Here is a 25,792-nt window from a genome sequence, read left to right as displayed (position 1 = left end):
CGAATAACTTGCAAGAGTTGGAAGCCTTCTGTAAAGAAGAATGGAAGAAAATACCAGTCGAATACGGTCAAACGATCACGGAGAGCTATGAGGAGAGATTGCGCCAAGTAATTCACCTGAAAGGCTACACAACTGACCATTAAAGTAGATAGTTTTTATGTTATGAGGAAAAAACTACTCACAACGCAGGGGACGAACACTTTCTGTCGTAACTGTATATCTATTTTAATGTAGATGTTTAAGTTAAACTTATAAGTTTGTATAATTTATACTATTAAATTTACATTGCGAAATTCTCATCTATTCCCTAAAGTTATAGAAGATTCTTGAGTGTAAGAATCAACAATGTATGTGTGTATGCAAACACTAGTGTATCATCAGCATTATTTGTGCAGGCTGAAATTTTTAGAAACTCTCCTCACATCTATAAATGTAACCAATGCGATGTGCCAAGAGACAGTATATATTACTAATTTGCGATAGTTGGTATAATATAAACCTTGAAAGCTATAACTGTAATTAATGCTTATTAATCAGGAATTCAAATATTTGAATAGAAATCTTCATATATTTAGAACAGTGGTTCTTAACCTGGGTTCATTCGAACCCCAGAGGTTCGGTGAGTCAGTCTCAGGTGTTCGGCGAAGGTCAAGACACACATACTGTGTGTGTGTCCGTCCGTTCACCCCACTCGTATGATTCGTGACGTCATGCTCCACTTGGCCATCATTAGCTGCGGCTGATCACGTCACATCACTTGCCTTTAATATCTGTGCTGCAGGGAACTTCGTGCGCTTAGCAGTCGACTTGTACTGTAGTAATTGTGCGTTCTTCGTGATTTTTTTACTTATCTTTCAATTCCTTCGTACTAACTATGTCGAGCAAAAACAGAAAGTGATCGGACGAATACGTACAATATGGATTTACGTGTATAACGGAACATGATGGGAGTCAGCGTCCTCAATGCATGATTTGCAATGCCAAGTTGAGCAATTATAGTCTAGCACTGGTAAAACTAAGAGAACATTCCATAAAGCTACATGGAGATGGAAATACAAGAACACAACGCTTGCTGAATTCAAAGTAAAGAAAGCCAGGTTCGATGAAAAGGTTACTTTGCATGTTCTCGGCTTTGTACCCATCGACAAACCGATCCTTACAGCATTGTACGAAGTTGTGTACTTGATCGCAAAGCAGGGCAAACCACACACCATTGGTGAGGCACTCGTAAAACCAGCTGCGTTGAAGATGGCGAATATAATGCTGGGAAAAGCTGCTGAAAATAAGTTATAGCAAATTCTTCTTTTAAATGACACCATCAGCAGCAGAATGGATGACATCTTGGCTCATGTAGTTGCAGATCTGATTTCAAGCCCAGCAAAATTCAGCATTCAACTCAACGAGACCACCGACGTTTCCAATCTAAGTCAACTTGTTGTATTTGTGCACTATGTGAAGAACGACGAAATAAAAGATTTTTTTATTTTGTAAGCCTCTTACAACAACAACTAAGGCAGCCGACATGAAGAAACTTGTGGATGACTTCTTCAGAGGCAACGATCTTTTTGTGGGATATGGTTTCTGCAGTTTGTTCGGACAGAGCTCCAGTCATGCTGGGACGAAACTCTGGTTTTGGTGCGCTGGTGAAAGCCGATGCACCACACATCATTGTAATGCACTGTGTTCTGCACAGACATGCATTGGGAAAAACCTTGCCTTCAAAACTGGCAGAAGTATTAAAAATTGTAGTGGAATGTGTGAACTTTGTGCAAAATAGTGCCCTGAAGCACTGCATCTTCAAAAGAGCTGTGTAATGAAATGGGCTCTGAATTCGAGGTACTTCTGTACCATTCTAACGTTCTGTGATTACCCCGGGGAAAGGTGCTGAATCGTGTTTTAGCCATGCGTGTGGAATTAGCCCTGTTTTTGCGAGAGCACCAACATTGTCATGCAAATTGCTTCGAAAAATCTGAGTTCATTCTCATTTTGGCGTACATGGACGATATCTTCAATGCTCTAAATTATCTCAATCAACAGATGCAGGGCGGTGGAGTCAACATCATCGAAGCGGAAGAAAACCTACCATTATGGAAACGACGAACAGAGAATGATAACTTCGCAAACTTTCCCCTGCTGGACGACTGTGTAAGTAAGATTGAAGATGTGTCTGAAATCGGAGACATTTCTGTGTCTGGGAAACTGAAGCAAGCAATTGCCATGCACTAAAATGAGCTCGCAAAGTCTCTCAATGGATACTTCCCCACCAGAGTCATATCCAGCATGGGTGAGACAGCCATTCACGTTTAGTGTTGCGACAGCAGATGTCAATAATGAATACCTCGACGAAATCATTGAACTTCAGCAGAGCAAGGTTCAACAGCAACTTTTCAGAACAACAATGCTCTCAACATTTTGGTGTCACCAAATTGTAGCATACCCTCTTATTGCTAAGAAAGTCCTTGAGATACTCATATTGTTTGTTACAATGCATCTTTGCCAGCAATCCTTTTCAAGGATGGTAGACATAAAAAACGAAGAAAAGGAACAGACTTTGTTGCGAAAATGATATGAGAGTGGCACTTGTCAAGGTGAAGCCGCACATTTCTGAAGTTGTCTCTGAAAGGCAACAGCAAAAGTTACATTGATTTACAGTAAATATTCATTAAGTTTTGTTTTGTGTGAAATTTATGTTTTGTTGGTCTTGTTCTTTGAACACAGCGATATTGTGTGCAACTAATGCATGGTTCAGTTTGTGCACTAATAAAATATCTACTTATGTTTTGAATTTGAAAAAAATCATATTTTATTTTTCCAATTAAGAAGGGTTCAGTGAATGCAAGTACAAAACTTCTGGGGTTCAGTACCTCCAACAAGGTTAAGAACCACTGATTTAGAACATACGAAACTTTGTGATTTACACTAGACATTAGTATTTTTATGAAAACATTGTATAACTTCATTGTTGGAAAACTCAACATAGAATGCAGAACTAGCTACCCTATCCTTCAGGTGAATTGAACTTATATCAACTCAGACTCATTCACTCATTGTGAACCCTAGATAAGATATCCAGTTCCAGACCTGATAGAAGACTCACTATTGTTTGCAAGTTTGTAAAACCTTTGTATATAGATTGCTATTTGTAATAACCATTATTATAAATTGCATTATTGTTTGTGCATTAAAATATATTTGTATTAAGAAAAAAACTGTGTATTAATCTTGTTGGCAAGTATCATAAATTTGATATATATATTGACATTTATTTAACTTTTAAATCCAAATTTTTCCAATATTTCAAGCTTCAATATGCAACAATATAAAATTCAACAGAAGTACTGGACTGTCTCCTAAAAGAGACGGAAAACAATGCTATATATTAAAGTTTCTCCCCACTGTTCAAACAACTGTTCCCTTTCCATTTTTGTTATTACTTTTATTTTGATGCAATATGAAATATCATTCCTCATAAATAAATATGTTGGCAATTTATATCTATTTGATATATAATAATAACTTTTACAGGCCAAATGTAAGTATGAATGAGATTTTATTTTCTTCTGTATTAGTAAACCATTGACAAAAAAATGGATTTTGCTTAATTCTGAAACCTCATGAGTTAGATTAACCCTGAGCTAAAATACTATTTTATATTTGAAAGACTGAGTTAAAGAAACTTCTTTAAGCTTATTGCATGAGATAAAGTCTCAAACTTCAATGAAAATTTGATTAACATATACGTATTTAATTTTTTAAAAATAAATATCTTACAGGTATTAGACTTATCTTTAAAAAATTTACAATATTCTGAGTTATTTAAGAATAACAAAATTTTGGCATACAATAAAATGATACAAAGTATTAAAAATAATTTGATCATTTAATTTTAATTATGAATTACTTTTAACCTGTAATGCTTCTTGTACAACAATGCTAGGTTTGTTTGCTGAATTTCCTGTTGAGCTAGTTGAGAGCTACCTGCGTTACTCATCCTTAATTCAGAAGTTATAAACTATATGGAAGACAGCCAACACCACCAACTATCAACTCTTAGGTTACTAATATTGAATAGTGAGATTGACAGTCACATGATAACTCTTCTGCAGCTGAAAGGATGAGCATGTTCAGCAATGTGATTTGAGTGTGTGACCCACAAGTTGCAAGTTAAACATCCTCTTTAGCAGGTCATTCTAAGCTAGTGGTATTATGAATAGGAAAAACTATATTCTATACTGCTACCAAAGCAATGTAGCTAACAGCTATCTAACAAAGAAAAGAACAGATATTGTAATTACAATATCAGACAGTTGAAGAATCAAGCTTAGAGTACTTTGTTAATTAAAAAGATTCTTAAGTTTCCTTTATTGTAATTTTCTGTATTATTCTCTCATTTTCTTATGAGAGTAATTTTTGCTCTGAACTAAGTTTGATCATAGCATATGAAGAGATTACTATATAAAATATATTATTAAAGTTAAATTGTATTTTTCAAAATGCTTCACATTTAAAAAAATCACATACCTTGACACCTTTCACTTATAAACTCAATCACATGCTATACATTATAATAGAGCAAAATAACATTCAATTCTTTAATCCATTAATTGCAACTACTCTAAATGTGTACATAGTTTTTGAAAACTGGACAATTCATATGGCAAATTTGCATTCAACTGCTGGAGACAAACTGTGCACTACATAATAAAACTGTTATCAGAGAGTTAAATCTCAAATTGTTTTTCATTGTAACTCTTTTACGTTTATTCTTAAAATGCACTTATGACCTTAAAATTCAGAGCATTTCTTTTGTGGCAATGAGACATAAACCATTGACACTTCATGTCCCTACCACAGTTCACATCTGGCTCACAAAATATCTAGAATATATTAGTTATAAATTTTTTGGGTGGTTTCAACGAATAGTTGTTCATAGACCTTTCACAGATACAAGTCACTATTAATGTGTCATTTCTAACAATTTGTGATTTCACCTTGTGTGAAATACCAGAAAATATACAACAGTAGCTGTACTTAAACAGCCTTCTCAAAAATTTATTTTATCTTCTTCATCTCATATTTAAAAATAGTTTTATATTAAATGATAGACCATCATCATTCTAATTAGATTTGGAAGCAGTAACCTAAAATTAACAGGATATTTGAGGTTAAGGTAATGCACCACTTATAATCAGCATGAGCAGAACTGTTATATATTTACTAGATATAAACTTTACAAGATTGTTTTTTACTTTCTAAAATAATTGTAATTACCTATATGAACTTTCTAAATAATAAGAACCTATAATAATTATATGAAAGCAATACTTCATATCCTTTACCAAAAGCCAAAATACATGTTTGAGTAAGTGGTAAAAGTTGCATCTAGCTTTGTTTATGCTGTTCCAATTTCAAACATTGGAACTTTGGATACATCAAGCTGCCAGCATTGCCATGTCAGCTGAGTTTTTCTAATGAGGTTGTCTGTGGATCATGAGTACTGAGGCCATGTTGCAATGTAAACAACTATGCTATGTGGATGGATTCCCTCTGCACACAATGTCCCCAAGTCAAAAAAACAAACATACAGTAATTCAAAATGAAAATAATATATCAGTGATTATAGAAGTAAGCCTTATCAACTCGATCTTGAAAATAATCATGAGATTCAGTTTGAAACTTTAGTTAACAGTTGTTAGTTGGAAAATATAATTTCTTAATATAATTAAAAGCAAGCACATCTTACCTGAATAAAATAGAAAAATTACATTGTTGATTTAATGATAAACCTACAAATGTAAAAATGAGTAAATTGGTCAAGATCTTGTAAGATACTTATATCTTGAAAAAAAAAAAGGAATTGAATGCTCATGTTTGATTAAAAACCAACTTCAAATTATGTAATAAAGCTTGAACAATGTCACAGGACAAGCTATGCTTCAACTTATTTCTTATTCTGTGATTGAAAAGTAAAAGAAATTACATCAATACAATCCTAATTTGCTTTGTAGTTTTATGTAGTCAACAGTTGCTTAGCATGTATTAAATGGGCATAACAAAAAATGTCTACATTACATATAAACTACTGATCCATATGATAATGGCATTCTGAACGTGACTTATGTGCTGAAGATAGCAATATAATGTACAATGTATGTTTAGAGAGTTACTAGAAGTAAATGTGACATTCTAAAGTTTGTTTTCCACATCCTTATGAAAATGTGAAGAGCTTTTGGAATTTATAAAGAAAACTCATGTAATATAAAATGGTCAAAATAATTTACAAAATATTACAAAGATTATGATCACTACAGTCATAAATGTTAATGAAACTTTAAGATTGAAAATTTACAAAATATTACAAAGATTATGATCACTACAGTCATAAATGTTAATGAAACTTTAAGATTGAAAATTTAGCATTCTCAAACAAGATCTTAGTGAAAGTTTTGTATTCAAGAACACTATATTGTATTTCCTCTGACTGAGGCACATTTTATGATTTTTTTATTGTAAGTATATAAATCCAACTCTTTCAGTAATTTTCTTTTCATACAAATTTTACAGTTTCCACACTCCTTTTGACCGCCAATCCAAAAACTCATCAAACTCATGCTCATCTATACTACTGTTGTCATCAGAGTTATCTTCTTTACTGTATTCATTTTTCAGTATTTCTTCTTTTTTCTTTTGTAACTTCTCTACCCTTTCCCAGTTAAATCTGAAAGAAGAAAACAAATGCTTACAAGTAAAGAATTTACTCAATCTGAGGGAAGATTTGAAGGATCCAGTCAAACAAGATTACTGTGGTTAAAATGTTTATTCAGTGACAAAAACTGTCAACTTTTAAAAAAAGAATCATCTGTTTTTGGTGTAAGAGGAAAACATTTTGAATGTGAATTTATGATTTGTATTGTTATGAACAATTGAAATCATATTTTGTTTTACATGTAACTAAATTATTTGTTTGTTTGTTGAAAATGTCATATTAAAATTACCTATCTTGTAAATGATTTTTGAAAGAAGGAACTGGTAAAAAAATTGATGTAAACTGTATGTATTAGCATTTTTGGTGAAATCTACGTGATCAGTTTTAATTAAGAGATGTATAGCACTGTAAGTGAAGTGCTTCTGGAAGTTTTATAGTCACTTCATTGAGTTAATCAAGAGTCAGGTATCAGAGAAACAACTTTTTCATATAGCTGCAAAACTGGGTAGTTAGGCCCATCTGGTACTGCTTAGGAAAGTAAAATATTATATAGAAGTGGATAATAAGCTAGTTATTGAAATTACACAGCCTTTTTGTCAGTGTTCTAATTGATCCAGCATAACAATATTCACTTTAATATTTTACAACTACTAATTAGGTTACATAAAAAACTGTTCTTTTTTCACAAAATCAGAGAAGAATTCTATAATTAAGTAAGTTTAATGGAAACAGCTTGTTTTCTAAATTGTTTAGTTTGATGTTTTAATGTAATAACTACCATGAATTGAAAAGTTTAAATATTTTATCCTTAGTTTATATAAATATATACATACACACACACACACACACACACACACACACACACACACACACTTTGGTCTGTTTATAGATGTATAACAATTACAGCTTTTAAAAACTGATTTTCTATCATCATCTACTATATCCTGGATAACTGTTAATGCTCAAAACTGCTAACGATCTTCTTTCAATTACTTTATAACTCTTATTTGAATGGTTGATCACAAAATTAAAAAAAATAAGTTCTGTTTCTATGCTTTCATTGATTAGAGGTGCTTATATTGTACCATATTTTCTGTATGCATAATTTTAAAGTTTCAGACTTGCATCACACAATTTAATGTACAAAAAAGAATAAAATATTCTGATATTTTCATTTTATACCATGATGTAACAATATTTTATACCATAACATAACAATATTTTATACCATGACATAACAATATTTTAACAAAGAAAAACTTCTTACATTTGTTCATCAATTTCGTCAATCTCTCTTTCAACTTTACTCTCCTCTAAATCTTCTTCTATAATAGCCTGTGATACCTGCATAATAAAAACCATTAAATAGTTTTTTGTTAATGTCTCAGAAGATTCTCACAAGCAATAATGTAAAAAGGCAACCATAAGTTTTGAGGGGTTCATTAATGTATTCAGAGAATACTTGTACCTTCTAAAAATACTTGTAGTACAACAGACAAAGGACAATTATGACTTTATATGATAAATAAACAGTAGTCAGAGAAAAAACACCAGCTGCAACACACACCAAATAATCAGTACAGACTGTCAGAGTTAACCAATAATGTACAAGTATAATTTCATAATGTGAGACTGGTGAATGGAGGTTAAGACTGATAAACAGTGTATCCCCACAGCAATGTAGGTATTTATTCTGCAGTCATCTCCAAAGCCTAGGGTATATTTTATATCCCACATTATAGCCTGTACCCATGAAATCCTTTTGATTTGTGCAACATTTTTTATTTTTGTTGGGACTTGTTGTTTTTAATGCAATCCTTCATTTTGTATGTTTAAAAATGGCTGGTATTGGTAGAGAAGGCACTAGTAGAGGAGTGAACGTTTCAACCTTCTTTTGTCATTGTTAGGTTCACAGGCTCAGCTTGTGAACCTGATGATGACCAAAGAAGGTCGAAACACTGTTCACTCCTCCACTAGTGCCTTCTCTACCAATACCAGCCATTTTTAAATATATAATTTTCTCTACAAGTGGGTTTTCTCGCCATCACGAATAGTCCTTCACTCAGATTTTGTTTTATTTTACTTGACTGTTGAGTATTAATATACTGTTTTTATACTATATACACACACAAACATACAGTCTTCACTGTTTCATCGAATACAACATTGCGATATTATGGCACGTATTTCACTGTGTATATATCTCATTTCTGCCACTCTATTGTAGAATTATTGAACACAGTACATCATAAAAAAGTATGATTCATGCAAGATTCTGTCAGTGTGATGAGTGGGCTTGTTTCTCTGCACAAATCTCTTTAAAGTTAAGAATGTTAGTTAACAATTGTAGGTGGTGCATCTAATTTCATACTATACTTATTATTTATAGCAATGTATTATGAGAAACTGGTCTAAGCCAGTATAAGATATTTTAGAGCAACTCATTTTGATTGAACATTCAAAACATTAATGTTTATGGCTTGAAGAGACAAGTTTACATCATTAAATCTTAAAAATTTCTGGAAGTTAGGTTAATGTTTCAATTCATCATTCAACTTGGATGAAATGGCAATCTCCTTATTGTCCAGAGTAGAGTTGAATCTTGTCTTGCAATTCATAAGCATGAGCAAGTACTGTGTTGTATGAAAGTCAGGGAATTTCAGTGTGTAACAACAGACCAATGTGTGTAGAATTAATCTCTTTTTATAAAACTGTAAACACTCAAGAGTTAAAAAGTCTGGCTTTAATAAAGTTTACAGTTTCATAACTTTATCAAGTACAGTTTGGGGTCTGCTGGCAATAGTTTAACTGTGAATGCTTCTCAATAAAGACAGCAATGTCTAGTTATGACTTTCAGTGCAATGTTTATTATGAGAGCCACCAAACCTTTGAGTTTTCTTATCATAGTTTTTGTACTGTCAGTACAAATATCTGTTGTAACAGATATACTGTTACATACTTATTTTAATACCTAAGTTTTTTCAATATAGTTTTTTTTTTATACATGTAATGTGTATTGTGCAAGTCCTGCCTGTTCTCTAAATTTGTAGCAGATTCTTGATAACAAGAATTAACAATATGTGGTTTATGAAAATACTAGTGTATCTCTGAACATTGTTGAACATTCAAGAATCTCGAATGATTGGTATAAAAATTAGCAGAGACAGTGGTATATTATTTTTGGTTAGTTACAGTCAATATACTATATGCCTCTGAAGCTATAATTGTGATTAATGTTTATTAATCAGAAAACTACAAATATTTGATCAGGAATGTTTATAGATTTTTGAGCATTGCGAACCATTCAACTTCAGAAAGTTAACTTCAGATGATAGTATTTCTGTAAGGACATTAGGTATCTATCTTCCTCTGTTAAAAGTAAGCTTGTAAGTTATGTTAAGCCAAACAAAAATAGAGCTAGCTAGCATTCCTATAAAGTGAAGTATATCTGTGTATCAACATAACAGTAATTTGTGCCTCGTTTCTAGAGCTTCAATAAAATAAACTTCCAGACTAGACAGAAGACTGAATATTGTTTTAAGTTTGTAAAATATTTGAATATAAATAACTATTTGTAATAACTATTATTATAATAAGTATTGCTGTTTGTATAATAAAATATACTTGTGTTAAGAAATAAAACTGTGTACATCAGTCTTGTTGGCAAATATGAATTTGATACTTATTAACATTTAATTAACTTCTAAATTAAAATTTATTTGAAAATGTAATACATAACTTAATAAATTGATGACTTATCCAAGATAAAGTATAACACGTAGAACTGTGCAAAGGTCCCATTTAATTTTATTTTTTTCATAAACTTATTTCAGATTGTAAGAACAGCTTCATCTTTTCTAGTTATTTCAAGAGGTTGGCACAACAAATCATCAACTGCAAGTAATTCAAAAATGTAGTAAACAAATACAAGCAATCCTTCAACTTTATTAGATACATCAAGTTCAATAGTGAAACATCCATACAATGAACTAGCTTTGTTTCACACTGGCTAACCATATCTTTTATTTGATGAGAAACTACACTGTTTAAGAAAAGGCGAGTATCTTTGATCTTACTAGATGTTTCATTCATCATGTAAGAGATACTAGTGTTTTCATTAAAGGTTCAGCAACTATATGCACTTCTGTAGCCATAGCAATAAGATGACTCAGTATGATGCTTCAAGCATATTTATGTTTTTTACGTTAACAAATTTATTAGTTGAAGAAGCAATCTTTCATAACTCATCATGCTTCCTTTAGAAATAGTCACTGTTTGCCTTTTAAATGCAACTATTTTAATTTAGTCCTCACTGCAGCACATCAAGAGTATGTGAAAATCTGAATCCTAGATATAACGACACATTAAAACTGTTATGAAGACTTACATTTGTTTCTGCAGCAATAGTCTTTTGAAACTTCTCCCATTCTTCTTCCATAGGATCCTTGTACTCTACTTTTCTTACCTAAAAAGGGATTACAATGCATACATATTAACAAGGAAACACAAAAGCAATGTATGTCTACAATTAATGTCAAATTAAATGTTCTGTACTATTCTTAACTTTGCTTAATGCAAACTGGAGTTTATTATGATACTTTCTGGAAATACAGGTCATGATTTTATTAATATTTAAAACAATTTAAGCATTTTTCACATGTATAAAAAATTGGAAATGTGCTTTTGATGTTTACAGGATTACACAACTTCTTTCAAATCATTGCAGCCTAAAACTTGTATACAGAAAGCTCAGCATCATAAAAACTTTATTTTACCATTTAATATAAAATAAATGTATGTTTTATTATTAAAATATAATATTAAATATTGTACATGTACATGCATCAAATCTATCAAACAGCTGTTACTCATGTTTTCACCATCTTTTATTTCTATCATCTTGTGAAATCATTTGTTACTATCTGCTTGTTTATAAAAGGCTATTTATTTCAATCAGTTTTTTGTTTGTTGAGCTTTGTGCATTGCTACTCAAGGGCTATCTGCACTAGCTGTCAATTTTTAAGTGACTGAGTATAAATTCTGGGCCAATTTAAGCCTATAGACTTAGTAATCTGACATCACAAACACCTAACTTTAAACAGCACTGCTTCAACATATCACACAACTTACTAAAATCTACATTTAAATGTGTTATCTTAATATTTACTTTTAAAAGTAAAAAATGAACTCATATGTAACATTAAAGTTTGAATTATAATCTATAATTTCATTCCAAACATAAACATAAATTTATAAAATAGTAGTTCAATAAAATTTTGAATGCAAGTCAGCAAATGCAATGATATGGCCTTTGAAACCTGACCCATTAAGAAAGGGTTAATTTGCATTTATGTCCTCTACCAAAGGTAGCAGGAGGTGATTATTCAAAATGTAATGAAGAAAGATCATTTTCAGACTTTTATTACAACTGGGTATAAACCAATCATAAAAGGTGAAACATATATGGCCAATTCACTTGGTATTAAAAATAAATTTTCTGTGTTTGAAAAAATCCACTTAAAGCACGTATGCAAAATGCTGTTTTGTGGATCACCGAGATCAATACTTGTATGTCAATTTATATTTAGGATTAATATTAAATGTTATATCAATCTACATTACTTATAAAATGAATTTTACCTTGGCATCCATAATTGGGTCATCAAAAAATCCTTCTGGTAATGCTTCTGCTAAGGTGAATTTTGGCTCAGAACGTGATATTTTTGGAGAGTCTTTCTTTTCTTCACTACTTAAAGTGCCCAATAAATCTTTGGATTCTTTCATACTCACTGTATTTTTTAAGTCTGCTTTCTGATCAAAGAAGCCTGAAAAAAATTATTAGTCTAAAGAAAAACATATACACTTATCTTACTGGAATACAGAATAGCTAGATAAAGTTTTAAAATAAGAGTGCTGAAATTGAATACGAGCTCCAGCTTTAAAAAATTTAAGCCAAGCTTGAGTTTTCTTAAGTCCATAATAAGGAAAACAGTAAATAATATATATATAATTATCTATTGTTTATGGTACAAAAAATCAAAGGAATACACTCTGTATGATGCATATATACATACATATATGTATGGTGGGACCTTACAAGAAAAACAGTGTTTGCTGTTTTATAACCTTTGGTTCCTACCAGTTATTTTCTGATGAGTGTGTCATGATGGCACTACCACACTATGACCATAAAAGATAAATATTTGCATGTTTTTAGTAAATGTTCCTACTTTTTAATGTATTGAGGGAAAAACACATTAAGTAAAGTAAAGATTCCATTAAATGCCATAAATATGATTTTAAAATTGTTTTGAGGAACATTTTATAGAGGGTGATTAGGAATACCTGTTCTAGGAAAACAAAATTTCAACACAGACACAGTGAAAACCACAAGTTTTATTTGGGAAGATTTCTAAAATTGATTACAATCAAGAGGGTAAAGTAAGTAAATGAAGAGGTCTTCTGACAACACTTGAAGAACCACAGGATTGGAAGTGAACTCACATAACAGGTGAATACATCTGTACAAGTATGTATCTACCCTACCAGAACCAACTGGGTAGTCATGAGTACTACTGGCAGAATGTGTATCAGCAGTGAGAAACACAATGACTCATTGTTGAAATCCCAGAAAGAGGAACAGATGAAGGCTGTAAAGGTGTTGGATGCAACATAGCTGTGGGAGCAGGTGCAGGTGAAGGCTGAGACAATCTGGAAACCCAAGAAAAAATGGAGGAATATTATCACTCAGACTTCACCCGTGACTCCAGAAACTCAAAGACATCTGCTAAATGAGATCTGCATAAAAATGGTGCCAATCGAAAGTAGTGCAGGTAGGTACTGATTTAGGCACACTTGAGACAAAGATGTGTTCCTACCTGGGAGGCACCAGCAACAGAAGAGCTATGTTTGGATGGAAAGGACTGAAAAGGATAAATATGCTATTGTGAAAAACATGAGTGTGTCAGTCTCTATAGAAAACCCCACTGGGAGTTTTTGGATAGCTTCAGCTAGGATTGTGGACAGGTACTTGAGGATAGAAGTTAGAGTCAGCCCCTAGAAAACAACCTGAAAAAACCTAGCTGAAAAATCAAGGTATTCTATGAAAAGAACTGGTTGTGTACAAAGGAGTGTGTTGCATGTACAAGATAGGAGATACACAAAATGTAGTATACCCATGAAATGATGTCCAAAAAGACTGACAGAGGTCTTGCAGCATTCACAAGTGACATACCAGATTGCACAGCATAGGATGAGAAGGAAAAGGGCTCTCCAAATCCCTGTTATCAAGACCAAGTTCTTCTGGAAACTGAAGAACTTGTCTATGTTTAAGCAAAGCTGGTTGTCTTGTGTAGTATTCAAGCTCTCATCAAACTAAGGGAAAAACCTCCTCAGGTCAAAGTGTAGAACATGAAGCCTGAGAAGTGACATTCAAAGTAGTAGTAGTAGTCATAACATGAAGTGCTGAATTCATGGTTCAATGGAGGTCAATTTACCAAATTAAAGAATGAATAGAAAACAACACACTTAAGTTAATTACAACTCAAATTGTAATTGAAATGCTCAATGTGTAATTGTCTAAAATGAATATGCTGCTACAATCAGGTTTCAACAACAAAAACATAATTTATTCACAATAACAACAATGAGAAATAAATTCAACAAAGTTAAAATAAATAAATGCCTGGCCAGAAACTTCATGCCAATATTAATAAACAATTTATCATATATATTTTAATAAATGAGTATCAATGAAAAAAGAAAAAAGAGCCAAAAAGAAAAATCTAATTCTAAAAACAATACAGCAATTACAATATTCAAACAATTTTCAATGCTGAGAGCAAACACCAATAACTATACTGTTCAATAACTATGTTGTGGCTCTTTCTCCATTTCATTGAAGTATCTGACAGGATATTAATTCACAGAGTAGATCATGAAAGCATGCCCTCTTTTGCTACATCAACAGTGTCTGTACATCACTACTAGGGAAGCTGGTGTCAATTTCATCACACATACACAGACACACATATATTTAATCAAAATACAAATGATTAATAAAAGGAGAGTTAGCAGTTTAATGCAACTAAAATTGATAGATGAACTAAATAACAAAAGGAAATAATAAGTGAACAAATGGAACCATAACCATAAAAAAACATTAAAATTTGTTATCTTGCAAACTATTTCAAATTACTACTTTGAGAAACAATGCAAATAAGAAATTGAGTGGCTGCTAATGTGAAAAAAATCACAAGTGAAATTCAACAACATATGAACACAACAGTACCTAAATGACAATTGGAAGTTAAACTAAATTGTATACAGAGGGAAACCTTAATCAGGAGAGTGTCTCACATTGTAATTGGTAGATGGTTGTCATGTGCTTATTTGCATAGAAAAGTGAAGCAGATCCAAGCTGATTGTGGGGTAGGTGGGAGTTTGAAGTGTAGTGTCAAGCAAATTTTAAAGGACAGCTCTAAATAAGAGAAAATATTATGTGAGAGGACATAAATATATCAGTTTTAAAAAATTTGAAAATTTTGAAGAATAATCATGAAAATCTAGGCTTGAATAAAAAGCAACCATACTATGATACCTGGGAGAAAAGTATGAGAGCCACATTATAATTCGTTTTTCAATTGAATATTTTACAATACAAAAGCTAGACTCTTGAATCAAGTACTTCATTAAAAGATTTGTGGTAACAAGTATGCATGTTCAAATAAAAATTAACTGAATGATGTAAACAACTTATCATATAACCACATTAATATCATTTAGGTGAATACTGTATTTATAATTACTTCAGTTACCTCACATTTGCTCTTTACTACACTATATCAATATCCACAATCAGAACTGTATCCCAAATTTTTAGAGAACAATATTTTCTCCAACTACAATGTACATTCAATATAATTTGTTAGCACCATTAATTTACAATATTTTTATTTCAACATATATCCACTGTAAATTGTACATTTTCACTGTGTGCATTTCTGCTAAGTTACATTTAAGAAAAAAAACAAACAAACTAAAAACAAAATATGATTAAATTACAAATTGTTTTACTGCTGACTGGTAACTTTTTAATATTTCTTAATAACCAGAAAAGAAAATCCTATCCAATCATCATCAAATACATGACGTGTTTAAATCAGGTTTAGTTGTTAGCCAACAGTGATACTTTAGGTTTTACCTTTATCAATAAGTTTTCACTTGCTACAAATAAAAATAATAAATCATGTAAATTGTTAAAGATTAATTTATTTTACAGTTAGTGAGGTAAAGAGAAACTTTTACAAAATTAATCTCACTTAACAGAAATTGAATTATATTTTATTTTATTGCTTACAATTTTGAAATAAATACCAAAATCTAAGGAAATATTATAACTAAGGAGAGTTAATGTCAACATTTATAGCTAAACATATCAATTACAAGTGATTATTAACTCAAAACTGCACTTCTGCAAATATTTTTATGTTTTGCTTACCAGGAGGTAAAGGTGGGTTTTCAGTTGTTTGTGTTTTATTGGTGTAAGTAGAAACCTCTGTCGTTAAATCTCCCTCATTATCAGACCATACACATTCACTTGGAAAACTGCTGGTCTGACTAGAGTAAAAAAAAGAAAAAAGAAGTAAATGTATCAAATTTTAAATAAACAGAAATTCCTACTTATGTTTCATGAGAGAGAAGTAAGTTTATTTTACTAGTAACATATACATAGCTTAATTAATTATTTACACACAATACATACTTCTTTTTTAACACCATATTGCACTGTTTATTTTACAATGACATATTGCCCTTTTCCTGAAGTTACTGGATAGTAATTAAACTACAACAATATTTAACATTTTGGCACAATATTTACTGACAACTCTTGCATTATGTGCTTATTACATTTCCAACTGCATTTATATAATTTGAAAATAACTATGCAAAAGAAAAAAGTAAAATAAAACCAATAATTGAAGTAAATGAAACTAATTTTAACTCAACAGAAAAAATAAGACAGTGCATAATGGGCATATACATACAGTACAATAAAGATTTTATTCAAAAACACAGAACTTTACAACAGGTCTTTGCTTTTCACAAGCAGAAACTATTTTCTTCTGGAAAATGCCATAACTGCTCTTAAAATCTAATCTGGGGCCGAGTAGTCACATAACTTCAACACAAGAATCAAGAAATATTTCTGCTCCATGTGACAGTGTTTTGCACAATGCAACCACATCTTCACCAACACATGTCATAAGAAGCACACTTAGGACTAAATATGCAGATCACCTAGACTAGATGTATCAGGTTCATAGGACTGTAATAAAAAGTATTCCAAAGTGTACAGAGAAAATAAAAAACATACCTAAGGAACACATAAAAACTTTTCAAAATTGTAGTCCTAAACACAATAGTTCCTCACAATACACAAGATTTATGAAAATTAAGCACTCTACCTATTGTTTTAGACACAATATAAGAACAAACCTTTCACGAATAAACAGGAGGTATAAAATATTCAATAAGAAGAAGGAATCTTGGGATCCTTCCCATGCTTAGATAAAAGTAGGACAATTGCCTTACACAAAGCATCAGGAAAAACTTTCTTCCACCATATCTGGTTAAAAACAAACAGAAAAAATGCAAGATAGGCAAGAAAAAAAATGGACCAGCATCTCATAGTGAACATCATCTGGTCAAACCAATAAAAATAACTTTAAATTATACAAGTATAAAGGGGTAAATATAATCACACAGATGATAAACTCAAAATGAAAGTGTTAATCTCTCTCAGACTTGATGGACAAGAGGGCAGGGAAAGAAACAGAAGTGTTGGAAAGATAAAAAAAAAAGCTCTCCCTGAGAGTATTGGTGATGCTCTCTACATCAGTAACTTCCTAGTTACTGGGGAGTAAAATGGAAAGGAGACAGGAAGAACACCTTTCACTAACCTTACTGATATTGTCCCAAACAACCTCAAAACTATTGATAGAAGAGATGCTGGTAGTGAACTTAATTCAAGATACCTTCTGGTTTTGACTTCTGACCATCTTTGCACAGGCACAAACCTCATGTGAAGCAATGCATTTATAAAGAGTGGAATACCTGTAAAAAATATCACAGGCCTGTTCTGAGCCTTTCATGCTTGCTGACAGGCAGGAATCCACCATGAATAACAATACTGTGCTAAACATGTCATCCTTTTGGGGTAAGAATGATGAGCTACTTTAGTTATACAATCAGTTAATACCTCTACCTAGTTGTCAACAGAGGGAAGACAAACAACAGTAGGAACAAATTCTGAGAGAGCGGTGAAAGAGACCCAGTTAGCAAGCTCCAACTAATTGTGGCATGAGTCAAGTGGCAACAACTGCAGCCAACCTCATACAAAATGATGGGAAAATGACCACTGCCCCATCAGTCATTATTAAGCATTCAAAAATAATAAGAAAAAAGTGAGGTGTAACAATTAGATAGATTAATAGCAGTAAAAGAAAGGCTGGGTGCATGCAAACAGGTAAAGGAACCACTACTGAAAGAGTAAGGTTGTGAACTGAGAATATGTGTTCTAAAGAATGATCCCTACCATCAATATCAGCACCATCCCAGAGGAAATTGTGTCCACTAAAATCCCCCAAGATGAAGAAGAGAGATGACAGCTGTTGAATTAGATCAAGGTCTGTAAGGAATAACACATGGGATAAAAAACAGTGATCAAAGCCTTAACATCATCCAAAATAGAATGAAAAACCTTGACAGTTCCAGTGCATCAAATTTGCCATTTTTATTTATGTGGTGGAGAACTGGACAAGAATCTTTGTTTGTGATTACAATATTTTTTCTTTTGCATAAAGAGATCTATCAACCTCCATGGAACCTTTCCCAGAATGAAAGGACAGATCTATGTTCAAAGAAGGAGACTTCAGTGAATGAGAGCATGATTAAATAATAGTTCTCCACCTCAGAATCAGAGAAAATGGACCAAAACAGTCACTTGATGCACCAGTGAGGACAGAGACAGGAGTAAATATGAACTTGTTAACTCCTCCAACTATGGAGGACAAAAGGAGTCAGCTGTAGGCATAGAAAGATTTGTCTGGACTTCTACTGTAACAATTGAGTGTAGTCTAGCAGTATATGTTGAAGATGGAGCAGGGAAGAAAAACTTTTAAGCCTCTGGATAATAAATGTTGTTTACAGTTTAAAAGCATTACACCTCTTTTTTTCCTTCACCCATTTAGTAGAAGATCAAAAATAAGTGGGGTGGGAACCATCACAATTAACACAGTGAGGGTCTAGTTGAAACTTAAAGGTGTCATGGTCTTTGCCATCACAACAAATACACTTCAAAGAGCCACAACAATATGCCTTCAAGTTTCTAAACTGCTGACAATAATGTGGTAAAGTGCCAATGACATAAAGTGACTCATTAATGATATCTCTTAACCACCAGGAACTTCTCCTTCCTTTCACAGAATGTCATATACAGCAAACCTGTGGGTGGATGCTTGGATTCCACAGGAGGTATGATGAGAATACAAAACCTTCACTGGGAAGTTCCCTCAATACATACAGGATTCATCTCAAAAGGCAGGAATTACAAAAAAGATTAATGTATAGAAAAAGTAGGATACCTATAAATAGGTATTAAAGGCCTGTTTCTGAGTCTTTCATGCTTGCTGACAGACAGGAATCCAACAGCCATGTGAAATAAAACAAGATAAAAAGGAATAACTGTGTTAAAAACATCAAATCCAAACCTCTGACTAATTACAATTTGTTGTAAACAAAAACAAGCTCAAAAGAAAAACAAATGTTACAGATGGTATATCTAATAATAAAACTGTGCAAAATAAAGAAGTGGTAAGTGTTGATTTTTAGCACTTTGTCAGACTGAGGCATTTAAACCATAACATGAAAGTTCTTATACTGTATATACATATATATAATTTGTTATAAACAAAAAACAAACCCAAACAGAAATAAAAAATGCTGCACTAATCAAGGCTATGGAGGTGACTGTGAAAGTAGGACCCATCTTGCAGTAGGAATACTGTTTATCAGTCTTAACCTCCATTCACCAGTCTCACATGAATAATAAAATAATCAAAGGAATAGAAATAGAAATTAGAAGAGTGAGATGTGGGTGATCAAACCCACAACATCCTACATCTATATCACCCTTTACTGCCTGCAGACAATTGAGAGAAAGTGACTGCTCTCCAAAGTAAAGAAAAAAATAATAATAATAAGGTACTACCACTTGAGAGGAATGTAAGTTATATAAACTTATCTCCTGAAGTTGACATTGATTGTGGTAAGGCAGTAATTAGTAGCCCAGTAGACAAAATATACTAGTATGAAGGGTCCCAACCAGTTATCTAAACTAGTATAGCTCCCAGCCACCACTCATTAAGTCTACTGTAGCTACTAATTTTTAGACTAAACAAGCCTTTATATGGAATAAAATGTTCATCAGCATAAAGTAGTGCAAATTTGTTTCAGAAAATTTCAGTAAAAGTTCCTTAGTTTTTACTTCTTTATATTTTAATACATTATTATATTTATCACAGAATATTTTAATAATTTCATTTTGGAGTTTATTAATTAAATCTGTTAAATATTACTTTTTGTACCAGTATTTTAGTATTAATAATAAAATATTTTAATTTATTACCACAAAGCTGAATAACTGTGAAGTTATAATGCTTATAACAGAAGCATATGGTATATTATTTTAAAAGAGGGTAAACCATGTACTGAAAAAGCAAAATATTTTCTTTTATCGAAAATATTTACATTGATATCATTATCAATTATTTTAACTTATGAACCAAAACAATGTGCTTCTATATTAGGCATTAAAGTATTTTCAATTTCTAAATCTATAAGATAAATAGTATTAATAATAATACTTATTTTGGGATTATTTATACTAATTAAATCATCTATATATATCTAAAATATCTCGATTGTGTTGTTTTCAAAAAATTATCTTCATAAAGAAAAGATATAAATTTCCAACACAAACAGAATATTCAGTGCCCATTATAACTCCTATCACTTGTTTAAAAAGTTGGTTAGTGAAAAATATATAATTATTATAAATGCAGAAACTTAATATATCTTTCATGTTTTTGGAGCTGAATTTCCTTTTTACCAGTACTATGAAAAGATAACAGAACTGTTCCATTAATAAATTTATAACAAATATTAAATCTTTCATTATGAGATTGTGGTGCACATCATATAAAATCAAACATTTGAATATTCTTTACTTGTTCAAAATTTCTTAGATATTCTAAAATTATTTTTAGAAATTATTAATTACTGTATTTTTAGATTGGTTAATAAGTGTAAATGTTTGTGTACTATTGATTTCTTTTATCATAATTAATGCATAAATTTTTTTAGAAATGACACCAAAATTACAACGAGCTTTATCAATGGGAACATATTTTCCTCGTAATTCTTGAATCTTATATTTTCAACTGATGAAATGATAAATCTATATGGTATTTCTTTAATTTTATATGAAATAATTTAAATTTTATTTTTTTAAGTACATAAAACTTTCATTACAAAAACTATCTAGGTGGATAAGATGTAATATAGTCAAGTTTCAAAATATATTAACCAATATTGTTTTTAATAGATTTTAGAATAAGTTGATTATTACATTTTGTAACTATTCTGTATTTAGGTCCTTTTATAAGTATTTCACATAATTTATCTTTTATAATTTCCATGTTACCAGTAACAATGGGTTTATGAAAAGTATCAATAAATAAGCTATTTTCACAGTCGCATGGTAAATTATCAACTTCATCTACATTTAGATTATTAGTTTAAAAGCTTTTATAATTATATAGCAGCAGATGAATTAGAACTTCATATTTATAACTAATGATAGGCTTCAAGTTTTTACAAGGAAAATTATTTTGATGAATAATTTTAGAAATATGCAACTGAATACTTTGTTTAAAATTAATTAACAAATATGAAGGTTTAATTCACAGTTTCTCTTTTTCAAAACTTAATAAAATCGACTTTTAATCAATACTTATAATATCTACTTTAAGAAGATTAGGTTGATAAATATTGTTGTAAAATAATTTATTTACACTAATACTAGAATAAATAATAAATTAGTACAACATTTTGAAAAAATCAACCAATTTATTTTTATTTTACCTCTTATTTTCTTACTTGTATGAAGAGAGTTATTTATAAAAAAAAATTAGCAACACAGAAACCATTACTCAAATTCAAAGCAATAGTTATTAAAAACATGGTTTTATCTGTAAGGATATAATGTTCATGATAAAATATAGAAGTTCTCCTGTTGAAATTCACTGGTATCTTCTTTAACAATTTCTAATATAGTTATCTTAATAGGGGTAAAAGGGTGAATTCTAAAATGCTTTAATTCTATGAAATTCATTAAATTGTTTTTAACCTGAGATTTATACAAATTTATACACACATGTAAAGAATTTGAAGGTTGACCCACCTATTTCATATTACATTTAGTGCAAGTTAATAAATGAATTACATTTTTATTTTACAAAATCAATTTGTATAAGTAACAGAATGAAAAGTGCTTAAAACAGGACATATGAGAGATCTTTTACTATTACATTTTATAACATTAGCTTGACTAAATTATAATTTATACAATATATCTATTAGCTGAGGTAATGATAGTTAACTGCATAAAGATTGAACAATGTAATGAAAAAGTGAAATACAGTAATAAATCACATCCAGGTAAATTAAAACAAAACCAAGGACTGCATTAAAAACCAAAAATCCAGATCTCTGACTAATTATAATTTGTTGTAAACAAAAAACAAAAATAAGTCCAAGAGAATTACTCGTATATATATATATATGTCTGTGTGTATACACACGTATGTACAAATAAAAATAGGGAAAATTATAACAATAACAAAGGCAAGGCCTATAGTAGTCACAATGCTATTAATCACCTGATAAAACTCAATCTGGTTGAAATAGTTATTCATAAAACTTTCAGACATTTATAAAGTAAGAAACAAATCCTTCTTAAATTACTTCAAGCTCATATTACCAGTTAATTTTTTTACTTAAATCTTTAATTCTTTTTTAATTTTTAATATATACTCTGATTGCCTTTTGGTATGATGAATTTCAAAACTGGAGCTAATTAAAATTTTACAGATCTTGTAACAATATGAAAGATATGCAAAACTCGCACACATTTATATGGACAATAGTCATTAGAATTTTCTAACAAAACCAACTTTCCTAAAAATGCTTTAAAGTAAATATTTAGCTACCTGTGTATGGTATTAACTAATTCAGATTAGAAGCCAGTCTTACTTAGAAAATTCTATCCTCAGTGTCAATGTGAAGAAATTTTAATAATTTAAAAGTTTGCTTTGAAAATGTAATTTGTATGCTCTGTTTTAATTAATTCACTAACATAGCATGTATATTATTTAATACTAATCATTATGTAAATGATTAGGGTTGGGTAATTGATGATAAAATATCCCATTGCTTTGAATCTTGTTCACTGAATATCATTGTTAAGTTTATTACATTCAAATAATCCAGATAAATAAAATAATTTGTAATTCATTGGAAAATGCTTTCCTTATAAAAAAAGCCACATCTGGCTATCTGCTGAGTCCACTGAGGGGAATCAAACCCCTGATTTTAGTGTTGTAAATTCATAGACTTACCACTGTACCAGCAGGGGACTCACTGGAAAGAAACAATATTAATTGTATAAAATGATTTTACTTAAGAATATTATTAGCAAAAATACTGTCTCCTGATCTGACCAAATGGCTTTTTGAAAGGAAAGGCCCAAGGTCATTAACAAATCTTTCTTTATTTCTGAAATGTTTATTTGCTACAGGCAGAGGCAGTGATTATTGCATTCAGCAAAATAAATAACCTAATGAAATGTTAATGAGATTTAATTCAGATGGAACTGAATAAGTATAATTTGGAACTTTCTAATTAATATTTAAAAAAATTATAAGTTTTTTGTTTTTTTTTCAAAAATAGTCTTAGAGCACAATTTTGAAAATTTCAGGCTAAGAAAACTGACAGTGGAACTAAATCAAATGTTACTAATTTCTTTAACTGAAACTAGATATTATTTAGTAAGTTTGTTGTATGTTTTATAAAATTTGGTTACATATTTCTGCTGTGAGAAGAAACAAGTCAGAAAGTGTAAGTGACACCCCCTGTGGTGTGGAAAGGGTTAATTTCTCACTTTATAATGAGCTGTTTATTTTACCTACTGTGTTTATAACATGCTTGAAATGTTACAATTTTCTTCTGTTTCATGATTTTTAAAACCATACAACTGACATTTTCTTTAGTCTTAAGACTGTTTATTTGTGTTAAATATATTAGCTGAAATTAATTTAAAATGTACATTATTATACTCTGACATTTCTAAAAATAGAATAATGTTGTTTTTTAATTTAAAGTATACATAACAGACACTCTTTTTAATAAGATCACAAAGAAGATATGCAAACAAAAATAAAATTATTGCAAAAACATTACCAAGGGTTTAACAAAAGCTTTAAAACATGTGGAAGACACCAAAAGGAAAAAGAAGTTTGAAAATCATTTTTATTTTTATATGTAACTTTTGTGCATAAAATTTATCTTCCTAATAACAAGAAATTTTGTTCTGTGGCATAAACAAATTTCACTCTTTTACCATACTCCAACTGATTCACATGAATTGGCTCTTCAACATTTTCAAATTTCATAACTGTATAACAATTGTACCCTTTGACTGAAACGGAAAATGAAAATATGGTTAAAAATGAACAATCCCCATATCACTTTCACAATAAAATGAACACAAAATTTCTTTGTTGTATCAACAAACTATTTTCATTACAATTTAAATGTGAAATTTGTTGTATTTTACATTATTTTCTTGTAGCTCTAGATACACACACACACACACACACATATATATATATACATACCTTACTTTTGTTGCAACAGGCCCCGAATCATCATCATCTAACAGAAAATGAAGAAAAAATATAAGCACTTCAAAATATGTAAGTGAGGAAAACAAGTATGGGACAAAATTTATTATAGTTTCCTACAGTTAGTTTTGAAAAAAAAAATCATTTGTTACTATTGGCATGTAATGCACAATCACCAAAAAAATTAGCTCAATAACCAATTAAAATGATAACATTTAATCATTCATGCCAAAAAAAAATTCACAATTGGATTCTGGTGAAAACATCTATAAATCACAAACTGTAAATTGCTGCAAATACACAACAAAACTTGTGCTTTTAGACACAATATGCTGCATAAGTATTGAAAAAATAAATATTGCATAAAATTTTCAATGGAACTAGAAATAATAAATAGATGACAAATATTTTATTCTTAAAAACCACAATGACATACATTTAATAACTCAATGATTTAAGAACTTGGATCACTTAATCACTTAGTGATCTAAATCCTTTAGTTACTCATCAACTCAACCAGTATATTCTTGGATCACTTCATAACTCAGTGACATACATTACTGAAATATATCAATGAATTAATAAAAGGTGTATTAATATGAACTAAATGTAACTTAAAAATCTTTATCAAAATTTTATACTCTATTTGTTATACATATATTTACATATGTATTTATATTAAATATTACATATTTATATTATACATTTGTTTTAATATAAAATTAAAACATCTAATGAAATTCATACATTTTTCAATAGCTAGCCAAAATTTATCTTAAAATTTAAGAGCAAATATAGCTTTAGAAATGAATGAAGAAAGGTTGTTAATTACCTTGTTGAAGGTAAACGAAAGGATTCTTTCATTTAATTAGGTTATCAGAGACTTTTTTGTAAAGTGCCATATAAAATATTGATTACAAATATACCGGATGGAAAATGAATGTGAGGGGGAAAAAACATTGTTAGAAAGAAAATTCAGTCTAACATAGCTAATGTTACAAGTGGTGTGACTCAGGAACCTACACTGAACTGAAGCTACTTCTCATTTTTAAGAATAAAATTA

At 30.5% G+C, this 25,792-nt stretch overlaps 1 protein-coding gene across 4 annotated transcripts in view; it reads right to left on the bottom strand.

Annotated features, from left to right (window-relative positions):
- Positions 1–3,533: 3,533 nt before the first annotated feature.
- Positions 3,534–25,792, bottom strand: part of LOC143255319 (zinc finger protein 830-like) — a 36,656-nt gene continuing 14,397 nt past the window's right edge. For 2 of the 4 annotated variants that reach the window (XM_076510784.1, XM_076510785.1), the window contains exons 4-9: positions 24,724–24,760; positions 16,206–16,324; positions 12,347–12,531; positions 11,094–11,171; positions 7,974–8,050; positions 3,534–6,718 (exon numbers count right to left, since the gene is read on the bottom strand). In XM_076510784.1, coding sequence (XP_076366899.1) covers positions 6,559–6,718; positions 7,974–8,050; positions 11,094–11,171; positions 12,347–12,531; positions 16,206–16,324; positions 24,724–24,760 — 656 coding nt within the window. In that variant the 3' untranslated portion in view covers positions 3,534–6,558. The remainder of the gene's footprint in view (positions 6,719–7,973; positions 8,051–11,093; positions 11,172–12,346; positions 12,532–16,205; positions 16,325–24,723; positions 24,761–25,792) is intronic. The other 2 variants (XM_076510788.1, XM_076510789.1) reach the window with 1 other exon arrangement.

The sequence above is a fragment of the Tachypleus tridentatus genome, chromosome 7 (assembly GCF_004210375.1).
Source record: "Tachypleus tridentatus isolate NWPU-2018 chromosome 7, ASM421037v1, whole genome shotgun sequence".
Lineage (NCBI taxonomy): Eukaryota > Metazoa > Arthropoda > Merostomata > Xiphosura > Limulidae > Tachypleus > Tachypleus tridentatus.
The sequence above is the reverse complement of the archived record's forward strand: the minus strand, read 5'-3'. Positions and strand labels throughout refer to the sequence as shown.